The sequence below is a fragment of the Cyprinodon tularosa genome, unplaced genomic scaffold (assembly GCF_016077235.1).
Source record: "Cyprinodon tularosa strain WSP-4 unplaced genomic scaffold, ASM1607723v1 ctg300, whole genome shotgun sequence".
NCBI lineage: Eukaryota > Metazoa > Chordata > Actinopteri > Cyprinodontiformes > Cyprinodontidae > Cyprinodon > Cyprinodon tularosa.
Genome location: NW_024039009.1, coordinates 586,781 through 599,845, shown reverse-complemented (window position 1 = coordinate 599,845; position 13,065 = coordinate 586,781). Strand labels below are relative to the sequence as shown.

The 13,065-nt window shown below is 39.2% G+C and overlaps 1 protein-coding gene across 3 annotated transcripts in view; it reads right to left on the bottom strand.

Annotated features, from left to right (window-relative positions):
* Positions 1–327: 327 nt before the first annotated feature.
* LOC119787787 (chemokine-like protein TAFA-1) overlaps positions 328–13,065 on the bottom strand; it is a 187,747-nt gene continuing 175,009 nt past the window's right edge. For all 3 annotated transcript variants that reach the window (XR_005281367.1, XR_005281368.1, XM_038291825.1), the window contains one exon: positions 328–1,568. Coding sequence is in view for 1 of the 3 variants with exons in the window: in XM_038291825.1 (XP_038147753.1) it covers positions 1,551–1,568 (18 nt within the window). In the remaining 2 variants the exon portion in view is untranslated. The remainder of the gene's footprint in view (positions 1,569–13,065) is intronic.

The window sequence follows — 13,065 nt, the reverse complement described above, 5'->3', positions numbered from 1 at the left end:
ATTCTAATTGCATGAATGAATTGAATGTTCTCTTTTGATAAATCCACTCCGCCACCAAGGGAATTGTGTAAATGAAGCATCGCAGATTCGTTTGTTGCTGCGGCAGGCCCAACTGTGCTGTGTGCCCGGAAGTCATTTTCATACTCTCCTTGCGCCGATGTTGATTGCTTGTTTACTCGAGCAAAAAACTCTGCTCACAATGTTATCATATGATATAAATGAAACTCTGACAAGATCTTCCACCCACATATTACAACATATCAAATAGTCATAAGAGGCACATCGTTCACAATACCATTCACAGAGGAGGAGAAATGGGAGACAGAATTTCAGTATACAAAACAATTTTTATTTCTCATAAGGCTGTCTTATATCTACTGGGGATAGCTATTTTTCTCCATTGGGACTAATACTTTCTCTCTGTCAGTGTGAGCAAATTCCCTCTCTTCTGTGTGTGAGAAAGATCTACATGACCCCTCTTTCTTAGAATCATGCTTATGTTTTATCCACAGCTGCTCCAAGTCCCTCCTGCATCTGGGCCAAAAGGTTGAAAGTGTCACCTCTGCCTTCGTACGTGAGGCAACTCTATACATTGTTTTTCCTCATCTTCACAGAAACTACAAGCATTGTCGGTGCTAACCAAAAAGCATGACAAAAAGTTACCTGGACCTACAATTCATTTTCAGCCTTTTTCCAAAATAAGCTTAAATTGTAAAGCAGTTCTTCAGCCTCTGAACAGGTTAAGAAACTGATTGATGTTCACAATGGGTGCTTTAATCTGAAGAATACATATATCAGCCTCTATGATCTGTTATCTTAAAGTTATGTATTTATGTTTATTTACACAAATGATCTTACATAAAATAAATGCAGTGCTCATGAATCCACATTGGGCATGCCCAACAAAAAAAATTCAAGGTGTCCCTTACTGAGGGTGAAGCTTGGGTCATAAAGTCAGACCAGAAAAGTTCTTATCATCTCATTGTATGCAGCTTAGTCCAGTCAGTTTAAGTTTTGACTATCCTGCATTACCGGAAATGGCATCCGTCTCCATCAGAGAGTAACAACAATGATTTCTGCACAGAAATATTCGAAAATGAGGGTCATTTGTATCTACTCTGCCTCCAGTTGTGTGAATTCCATGTTCAGTTCTGTGTGTGCCTCTCAATGTGTTTCACCTTCAGGCAGGCCAAGAGATTGTCTTCAAATATTTTAACAACCTCTAAATGAGCTCCGCTAAGATGTAACAGACTTTCAGGTAAAGAGAGGGTGAGGAAACAGAATGAGCGTAGATTGGAAACCGGCCACCGTCATGGCGAAGAGTATAGTCCCCGACGTGGGGCTCATTGATCAAACAGGGGATTAGTACGGTTTCAAATCCTTGGCACCGAGTGAGCAAAGCTGTTTTATCTGGATGGATATCCTTTCAGCGGTCCCAGGTAAGCCAGTGGTAGCCGTGGATGTAATAGTTTTAGTCAATTGAACCGGAGGGAAAAAATGTAGAAAGAGGTGAGAGCCTGGTGTGCAGTTCTGTAACCAGGAGCTCTCTGTTAGGTCCTGGGATGAATCTGAAACACAGGGTCGGGAAAGGGAGAGGAGAGACAAATAAGCAAGAGTCAGATCATAAGAAATTGTGGCATTTATGAAAGCAAAAATACCCTTTTAAGATGCTTCAAGTCAGTCCACCCCTTTGCTATTACGTAATTCTCTTAGTTTTAGTATGACACTTTTCTATAAAACAGTGCTGTCTACTCTAGATTGTTTCATACCAACAGATGATCAAATCATATTCCGAAGATGTTTTTTATATATACAGCTTGCTGGGCCGCAAAAAAGTCTTAAGTAATTTGCTATATTCAACTTTACTGTGAGGATATGTAATAACAAAGCAATAAGGCTGAAAATGGCCTTTAGGTAGGTAACTGATTATTGGGTATATTATACGACACATTACTGTGTTAGAAAAGGAAAGGTTGGCAAGTGTAGGGATTTGAGAGAGTTTGACATGGGCTAGATCATGGTGGTTAACAATTTTATGAACTGAATTTCTTTTTGCTTGCTCCTAGTTTTCAGGGGTCAGTATTTGTTCAAACTACCAACAGGGTCAAGGGTGTAGTGTAGATGAGCATTGGTATCCAAAGTCAGAACAGGTTTTTTTGTATGTCTTTCAGAGGGATTCCCTGTTCTGTATCAGAATACAAAACACCACAGCATGTCGAGATGCATTGCTCCCAGACTAGGAAGGGTGCAAATGGCCTCTCTGATGACTGCAGCCTTCTTCGGCAGGTAACTGTACAGTGCAGAAAGGGAACAATGATTTAGGAATGGTCTTGAAATGCCAATTGGTGGCCTGGTGTGGGACCTCAGTTAGTTTAGCTTGAGGACATAATCTGTCAAATATTATTAGTCAGATAGTTTAAATAAGGTTTAGAACTGTCACCTTTGATGACACGGTTAGTACAATGTTTTCAGCATAAAATAAATATAACTTAATTTGATTGACCAAGAGACCTTTCAAACTCCAGTTATGTTCTGTCACATAGGTTTGTCCTTCTGCTGAAAGGCTTGTATAAGGGAAATAAGTGGAGGCATGTTTAACACCATGAAAAACACACCAGTATGTGTTTCCATGCTGTCTATGTCAGATTTATAGAAGTATACGGTATGTAATCATATTATTGATTGTGTCTCTGAACGTGTAGGACCTCCGTCAGGCTCTGCAGCCATCTTTGTTTGGGCCTATGCAGACAGGCAAATACAGGCATGGATTTTCCTCTATTATATAAGATGGCCTTGCTAAGTCGAAGCCCACGCTGCTGAGTCTGAGCTGTCTCTCCATGACTTCGGTTCAGGGACATTTAATTCTTCTTCTGCTGTAGACATGAACACATTTCAATGGTGCTTTGTATAGTCTTGAGACTGCTATTGAATGTTCGTCTTTTCAGCATCCTGCTCAATGTGCAATATGTCTGCATATATTAAATTCTTCAGTTTCTTCTCTTCCTCGCTTCCCAGTTAATGATTTAAAAATCATTTGCTCGACAGCAGAATTAAAGGCAGATTTTCTGGTTATTCTGCTTCTTAAAGATAATAAAGTGAACTATACTTAAATGCATACTGCAAAAGAGAAGAAAAGAAAACCAAAATAATTTATGGGATTATTATTGTGCAGAGGACATGGATTAGATCTAACTTGCAAGAACTAACTGCACAATTGCTTTCTTTTTGTTACTTGAATTATATTTGGACATATTTTTACCTTTAGCCATGCAAAATTGCAAAAAAGATACTTGTGTTTATGTTTTTGATTGTCTCCACTGTAATGTACTGTAGTGCAATGTCAGTTGAGCTCCGTCCATGCTAGAGATGTGGTGAGTGTGCCGCAAGTTTTTTGTCTTAGATTTTTGGCGTACCTCTGAGCTAAAACGTACACAGGTAATAAAAGTAGTGGGGTAGTATGCTTTAGATGCTGGATTGTGGAGAAATACTTGGTCATTATATTGTTCAGGGAATATAATATATATTTAGAATGATAATAGAAGAAAAAAAAGGTGTTACTCTTCATCACTATATTGTCAAAATCACACAAGCCTTCCTGCTGGTTGCATTGTTAAGAAACTGCTTTTTGATCTACTGACATCTGAAAAAAAGAGTTGTTTCAATCAAATACTCTGAAAAATAAAAGAATATATTCAATTAGTTCCGACATACACTATATTGCCAAAAGTATTTGCTCACCCATCCAAATTATTGGAATCAGGTGTTCCAATCACTTCCATGGCCACAGGTGTATAAATTCAAGCACCTAGGCATGCAGACTGTTTTTACAAACATTTGTGAAAGAATGGGTCGCTCTCAGGAGCTCAGTGAATTCCAGCGTGGAACTGTGATAGGATGCCACCTGTGCAACAAATCCAGTCGTGAAATTTCCTCGCTCCTAAATATTCCACAGTCAACTGTCAGCTGTATTATAAGAAAATGGAAGTGTTTGGGAACGACAGCAACTCAGCCACGAAGTGGTAGGCCACGTAAACTGACGGAGCGGGGTCAGCGGATGCTGACGCGCATAGTGCGAAGAGGTCGCCAACTTTCTGCAGAGTCAATCACTACAGACCTCCAAACTTCATGTGGCCTTCAGATTAGCTCAAGAACAGTGCGCAGAGAGCTTCATGGAATGGGTTTCCATGGTCGAGCAGCTGCATCCAAGCCATACATCACCAAGTGCAATGCAAAGCGTCGGATGCGGTGGTGTAAAGCACGCCGCCACTGGACTCTAGAGCAGTGGAGACGCGTTCTCTGGAGTGACGAATCGCGCTTCTCCATCTGGCAATCTGATGGACGGGTCTGGGTTTGGCGGTTGCCAGGAGAACGGTACTTGTCTGACTGCATTGTGCCAAGTGTAAAGTTTGGTGGAGGGGGGATTATGGTGTGAGGTTGTTTTTCAGGAGCTGGGCTTGGCCCCTTAGTTCCAGTGAAAGGAACTCTGAATGCTTCAGCATACCAAGACATTTTGGACAATTCCATGCTCCCAACTTTGTGGGAACAGTTTGGAGCTGGCCCCTTCCTCTTCCAACATGACTGTGCACCAGTGCACAAAGCAAGGTCCATAAAGACATGGATGACAGAGTCTGGTGTGGATGAACTTGACTGGCCTGCACAGAGTCCTGACCTCAACCCGATAGAACACCTTTGGGATGAATTAGAGCGGAGACTGAGAGCCAGGCCTTCTCGTCCAACATCAGTGTGCGACCTCACAAATGCGCTTCTGGAAGAATGGTCAAAAATTCCCATAAACACACTCCTAAACCTTGTGGACAGCCTTCCCAGAAGAGTTGAAGCTGTTCTAGCTGCAAAGGGTGGACCGACGTCATATTGAACCCTATGGATTAGGAACGGGATGTCACTTAAGCTCATATGTGAGTTAAGGCAGGTGAGCAAATACTTTTGGCAATATAGTGTATATACAGTATATTGTTGTATATAATGATTTGATATTTGTAGGAGTTTCTGCAAAAGAAAGGTCGGTTTTAAAATGTTTAAAAGGCAAAAATCTATGTTAATTCCAGTTATATAATGTTTCCATAACAAAGTTAGGGTAAGAAGTTTAGTTATCCGTGTATAATTTGTGAAAAGGAATGGTGTTAAAGCCGCTTTTAAAAGCTGTTTTAGATTAACATTTTTCACCAAAATGTACCCTTGAAGAAATATCCTGTTTTCTCCCGCATTCTTTCAGCACAGTAATCCGCTTGGCTCATGTACCCCATATTTGCATCTGTATCATCTCCACTGTCTGACAGCCGTATCAAAATTACCTCCACAAGACCAGGAGCAGTAGCAGGTTGCATATCGAGGATCACGGTCTGTCTCAAACCCAATCCCCTTGTGGTTTGTTAGCAGGAAAAGACAAGTGGTATGGAAATATCAACCCACATGGATGTGTAAGAGAGACTATGTCCTCCACTCTTTTTAGTCCTCTAGAAATATATAGTGTAGCAGGTAGCAGCGATCGCTCAAGGATTTTCTGGTTATCTGATCATTGTTGCTTGCAAATTAGATGCCTGCATTCTAATTTGTTTACTGCATTTAGCTAAGGTTTACTCTGACTACAGTTGGTAGTCCAAGGACAATTGCCTCAGTCAAACAATTTAGTGCAAACATAGACCACTGTTTTCTCCTTTCTTCATTTTTTGCTTGATGACTCAGTGATGCCTGTGGAGAATTGCTTTCCAACAGCTCCACTAAAGACCCTTAAAAACAGGAGACACCAGACACAAAAATACATCAAGATTTATTTAATGCGACAGTGACAATAGAAAAAGGAATATATGAATTAATCAGTAGCACTTAGAGTGAAATACTTCACTCAAAACGTCTATAAATATGCCACAAGAAGGGCAGAGTTGGCAGTGAGCACTGCATCTCTTATTTTACAGACTCAAGCTGTGAATAAAACGTGTTTACTTTGTGGTAAACACATAATTTACAGCCATATATTGTAGAATTTCATGGATTTAGTCATGATGCGTTACCAGGCAAATCAGCAGGATCAAGCAGTGCTGCAGCGCATCACTCCCACAAAACCCTAACTGCTTCTGACACGACTCCATTGAACTTCTCCTACAAAGTGCAATAACCATATTTGAGGATAAAGATATTGATGAATGTGCAGGTTGGTTTGCATTGCTCTTATATTCTCCTTGGTAAAAACCTATTGCTAGGTGTTATGTATTTGGATGAATGCTGTCGGCTCCTTTTGCCAATGATATTGGTTATGTAACTGTTCCATGTCAGACTTGCAAAAAGAAATAGTAAAAGGGCTGGTTAAGTAGTGTCATACTAATTAATTAATTTATTTCATGTACTTATTTATTTATATACCATCAGGTAACAAGAAGGCTCCATAAGGACTGAAATTTCTTGGTCAAGGTAACCGCCAAAAAAAACAAAAAATACATAACAGTTAAAAACTTAATAAACAATACAATCATATACAACAAAAGAATAGTGTTAAAAATGAATGTTAAGGCAAAAAACCTCAAACAAAACAGTGAAATTCTACATCTTTTACACCATATGTGTCAACCTTACTGTAATGCGTGAAATTTTGCTTAATCCAGCTCTCAAGAGTCAAATAAGGCATATGATGTCATAAAATAGAGGCATTTGTTCTTTAAAAGTGTACAAAGTAGCTAAAACTGCTAAACAAATGGAAGTAGTTATTATTTCAAAAGCAAAGTGCTCTTTGTACATGAACAATGAAATCAAAAGTTTCCTTTAATCAGCTACAACTGTAACTTTTAAAGAATTAATAACACTAAAATGGCCCATTATATAAAATAGTTTGACAGATGACTGATTTATGGTGATCTTAAAGTTTGTCAAAGAACAATTCAGGAGATTTTTGAAGGTTATTTCATGACCACAGTGCATAATAAGACAATTATGTTTTACTTGGAGAAAATTCTAAAGCAACCAGTTGGAGGTTCACAATTAGCAGCTGATGGAGCTGATACAGAGACGGGGGCTATGGAAACTTTATGGAAATAAATGGTGTAGTTCTATGACCACTTAATGACATGGACTGATTATGTAGAAAAGAGAACACTATAATCCTTGTAAAGTTTCTAAGTATCAAGCATTCTTGTGACGGTTGCTTTAAGAAATAAGTGCTGATTTCAACAGGAATCAGAGCAACCATGCTTATCAGACCCAAAAAGTAAATCAAAATGTCTAACTAGAACTATTGTAAATTAAATCCCTGAAGAAGGAAGAAAAAGAAACAATAAAAACCAATTATACATATTGTGCATGTTCTATCCAAGCAAAGCAAAAGCAGCCCTTCAGGCTGCACTGTAGAACAGCGGTCCCCGACCTTTTTTGCGCCACGGACGGGTTATATGTCAGACAATGTTTTCACAGACCGGCATTTAAAGTGTGGAGGGTAAATACGGTCAAATAAAATGATACGACTGGCATAAAATCAAATACAAACAGCATAAAAACCTGTGTCAAGAGGCACAGGTTAATTCAGGTAATTGGGAGAGAATACCCCATTTTTTAAATATTTTTCAAAATAAAACATCACGATAAATTTTATATATATATATATATATATATATTTTTTTATTTATTGTTTTTTCTGTGTAGCCCGGTACCAAATGACCGACGGAAACCATTATAATCATTCTGAAATGATTACAAACTATAGGCTAAACAAAATAATCCCTCTATCATCATTATGGAATAATTTAGATAATAATTTAGATAATAGTTTAGATAATCCTTACAGTAATCCTTTTTCGATTTTGTTTGTAAATTTGTGGTCTGAATATATATATATATATATATATATATATATATATATATATATATATATATATTAGGGCTGCAACAACGAATCGATAAAAATCGACTTTTAAAAGCGTTGGCAACGAATTTAATCATCGATTAGTTGTGTCGCGCGATTAATGCGTCATCCGCCGCCGCCGTCATCCCGGGGAAGAAAAAAAAATATGGCGGAGCGAGTCAGCGCCGCAGTTGCAGTGTTGCCAACTCAGCGACTTTTCAGACCCCTCCAGCGACTATTTTTTTTAAAAAGCGACTAGCGACAAATCTGGCGACTTTTTACGGTGTCACTGGCGGCTTTTGGAGACTCTTACGTGAAAGCATGTATCGTTCCTACTCTTGTCCTCCAGCGGCAGCTGCTGCCGTGGGGCGCCTCCCCCATCCCAACGCCTTTCTCCCTCTCCCACAAGAATCCCTCTCAGCGCTGCAGGCCGAGCCGCAGGATTTTAGTGAGGAGTTTAACCTCAGCGTCCAGACTGCAAATGAAGCGCGCATGCCCCGGGATTGACGGCGCAAATTGATCACAATAATTAAAATAGCCTGCGCTTTGTAAAGTGAAAAAAGTCGTAACACGCGACTTTTGTAAAAACAAATAAACATGGCACGGAAGCACCACTGTTATGACGCAGCACCTGAAAAGAAAACATGTTGGAGCCTTCAATGGCAGTGAAGAGAGCTGATCAGCAGGATGAGTAACCATGTTTGTTTCATTTTAAAGTGGGGAAACGTAAGTTAGTTTCTCAGGTAGCTCATCTGATGCTTTCCTTACCGTGTTAGTAGGTTACAGACAGTGATAAGGTTGGCTACTTATTTTACTTTTAATTTCATTTGAATTAGCTTAAGCAGCGTTTATATTTTCTTTATAAATAAATTAATTTGCAAATTATGAGGGCAAGGCTTTTAAAGTTTAAATCTTCTGGCAAAGATAAAGTAAAGAAGATCCTGCAATTTATGGAAGTAAAGCAGAATAAAATCCAGCAAGATCAGTAATATGTCAATTAAGTATATGCCACATTCCCATGTAAATATCTGTCTTTGGAGGATGTGTTTTTTAGCACCCCTAGTTCTCTCATTTTTATTCCAAATACAGTTTATAATTTGAATCACAGGGCTATTTTTATCTCTATGGTTCAGTATTTTCTCAAGTAGCAACTTTAACTGCTATACTTTCCTGTCTTAAAAGGCAGAACTCTTCTAGTCTAAAAAAACCTCATTTGTTGAAATGGGGGGGGCCTATTGTTTGAACCCCTTAGGGGCTTTAAAAAACAAAAATGCCTGTCTCTTTTTGCGCTTTATGAAACAAAGTACCCTATATTTTGTGGATGTACAGCTACATTTCTCATGTAAGTTTGCGTAGTTTTAAAACAAACATTTATTTTTCATATTGCACCAGTACAGTTAATGAGAAACCTGTACTTGTGTGCTTGTTTGTTCTGTCTAAAATGTTTATTTTGGAATAAAGAGGTTAATATAAAAAAAATATTTTGTGTCCGATTCATCGATTAATCGAAAAAATAATCGGCCGATTCATCGATTTTCAAAATAATCGTTAGTTGCAGCCCTAATATATATATATAAACTAAGTAGTTAGTTTATACATATAGGAAGCTCCATTTCTTGGGAAAGGTAACATATATAGCCCAACAGACAAATCGTCTGACTTGCTCATGGGTTTGAATCCTCGCTGGGGAGGAGAAAAATAGCATAAGCTGCCAGTGTGGGTCCTTTGGCAAGACCCTTTGCGCTACTGCCTACCTCATACAATGATGACAATATACGTCGCCCGGTCTAACAAGGTCTGCGTCAGGTGTTGGGGAAACAGATCACCTTGATGTCACATGAGCTACTGGAACAACACAAAGGAAATGGACGAGATGTGAAAACAGGGCTCAATGTTACTACCTCAGTAACCCTAACAAGAGTTGGGGCACTCTGGGCAGTGACCCCCAAACTTGAAGAGTGGTTACAGCAGTTCCCTGGAAATACATCAGACATCTCGGTCCAGAAGAGTGCAGTTCTAGGAACAGCAAACATACTGCGCAGAACCCTCAAGCTGCCAGACCTCTGGTAGAGGACCCAGGCTTGGAGTAAAAAGCAGGGAAGATCAACCGTGATGGGTGGGGAGGAGAGTCACGTGAGTGGCTCGCAATTTATCCGTAAGTTTTGACTGACTAGCATTTTAAACGCATTTTTTGCATCTTTAATATTCTTTTGTTCATCAGGTCACCACTTAAATGTGCCACATCATGCAAACCAACCACAAATACTACCAGCTCTAACAGCGCTGTTAATGTTGCTACAACAAATGCTCACAAATCTATGCAGCCGCCGCATCTGTATCACTTTGAAGACACTGCTCGAGAGACAACTACCAACAGTGAAATTCTCGATGCTATTTGCTCATTACAAGCCAACATGGCTATTAGAAATGTGAAAGGGGATGTGCAGGCGCATTTATGAAGACTCGACTAGGCAGAGGAGTGATCCAGCAAGATTACAAGTTATGAACACAGAAACAGGCGATCTAACCTCCGTTTTGAGGGGTTACCTGGAAAATTTGAAGACAATGACGTGTGGATTTCTGGAGAAATGGCTCACAGAAACGCTAGGTGGTTGTTTTACTTTGCCACCTATTATCGAGAGAGCGCACAGGATTGGATTGTACAGTCCTAAAGCTACAATGCCAAGGCTAGTGAAGTTCATGAAGTTCCTGAACTTCCAGGATCGGGAGACAGCCATGGCCGCTGACTGAAGAAAGAAACAGATTTTCTATGAAGGGCATTGTCTCAGCCTGTTCCCTGACCCGTTTCCAGAGACCCGCCGCCTACAGTGGCGCTTCGATGGAGTTAAAGCCAAGCGGCAGGCTCTGAATATGTGCAGTGGGATGCTATACCTGGACCAACTGATGATCATGCATATTGAAAGGCGTTTCATTTTTAAGTCATATAAAGAGACTGAAAATTATGTTAAGAAAGTGAGACCATAACCAGCTGCTGACAACTATGGAAACTGAGTTCAGAAACCACTTCTCCCCTTTCTCTCTGTGGAGTTAACCTTCTGAGTCAAGAGATTATACAATGTTCTAATGGACCAATAAGTAAATGTCAAGGCATGTAAATATGTCAAGATATCCATTTTAATTTCAGTTCTATGTCTTGTTTTAACTTTACCCACTTTTCAGTCGGAGGCAAATTATTTTTTGTTTGTTTCAATTTCTCCTGTTGGGGGTGGGGGGGGGGGGGGGGTGGGGGGGGGGGGGGGGGGTGGGGGGGGGGGGTGGGGGGGGGGGGGGTTGGGGTTTAATATGGACCCTGGACTGGTTCTCCTGCTGGTTGGTGCTGGTTCTGTCAATGGACAACTCTGCTATTGCAAGCACATCTGTGTTTTTTTGTGTGCACAGTTGTACGTAACCCAAATTGTGCAAGGAACCTCTTAACCCAAGTTCCAAGTCTAGAAGGGTTCATGGCCACATTTGGTTTGGGAATATGGTTGAGGTTTTATTTTGGGAGCTTCTCTCAACGTAATTTTATATTCAAGGTTTCTACAGAAATTGGAAAGGATACAACAACTTTCTTTTGGCATAATTAGATAAAAAGCAAATCTTATTATGTCATGTAGCTCTATTATAAATGTGTCCACTTGGAATGTATGTGGCAAAAATAAAATTGTTAAACTTAAGCAAGCACTCGACAGAATAAATCAGATGAAGACTTCAATATGCTTTCTACAAGAAACAGAGTTGCTGGAAAGGGAAATTAACCGGGTGAGGTTGAGGTGGCCTGGACAAGTATTCTTCTCAAGTTTTACCTCTCATTCAAGAGGGTTCATTATACTGATCCATAAGTCAATTCTGTTTCAATTAGGGATAAATACTTGGATCCTTCTGGAAGATTTAATATATTTAGTAGTACTATTAAGCCAGCTACTTTGATCCTGACTTTTAAAAACAAGACCATGAAGTTTTCTGACCACCTGGCTATGGAGACTTTCTACAAGACTGTGGTTGACCCGGACATGCAAAGTAAAAATGAACACTGATGGTAAACCACAAGTATGCACATTGCGCCTGTAGTCAACATAGCCTATTGAAAACGTCTTCTGAAGCTTTAAATACCAGCTGCATACTTTCAGTATCTAAGTTTATATTATTTCAGTTTAAATGTAGATATCTGCTTAGAGTAGGTATTTGGCCTGATTAATGATTTAATGACCACAGGAATTGTATAAAATAATATGTATTAAGAAATTATGTTACAAAATCAAACAGAAGAAAAAAGAGGCTCTATTATAATACAAATTGGAGGAAGTAAAATCAGAGCAGAATAAATTATGGAATATATTAAACCAATTAACTGGACGAAGAGCTAAATCTGTATCAACATTTTTAGATGCTGAGGACATTTTTCTGACTAAACCTGCTGATATAGCAAATTATCTAGGAGACTACTTCACAAAGAAAGTTAAGAATTTACTAAAAGACGTGACTTCTAACTCAAACCATGATTTATCTTTTAAGACAATTAAAGTTAAAATTCAGAAAGGTAGACGACAGCTTTAAAAAGACATGATGGTAATTATTCTACATCCAAGTAGTATGCAGTTTTTCATATATATACACACACACATCAATTTTAAATAGATGGTATCGTATGGTATCGTTAGTAGCAAATACTGCACAGCCAGGTATCGGGTATCAGTATCAGGGCAAAAAAATGTCATTGGCGCAACACTAGTTCATATCGCCCTATATCTCTAATGTCCTGTGACACCCAAAATACTAGACAAGGCCTTGGCTGGTAGGATGAATCACACAGTAAAAAACTAATTTCTAACAATCAAAATGGATCTAATATGGGCAGCCAAGCCTTTCACAATATCCGTCGACTTTTGAATAAATTGCATGAAAAACAGTCTGCCACTGACCAGTACACTTGACAGAATAGAATAGAGATATCTTTTTGAGACATTCAAATGATTTGGTCTGAGAGAAAAATATTTGAAATGGGCCTGTTTGTTATACACAGAACCCGGTGCTAAAATTGTAACAAATAGTCAGCTGTCTACGCCTATACAACTTTGTAGATCCACCCGACATGGCTGTCCCCTTAGCCAGCTGTTATTTGTTTTTGCCATTGAACTGCTTGCTATGGCTATACACTACTCCCCCGAGCTGACAATAATAAAAATAGGACAAACTGAACTTCGGTTATCCTTCTTTGT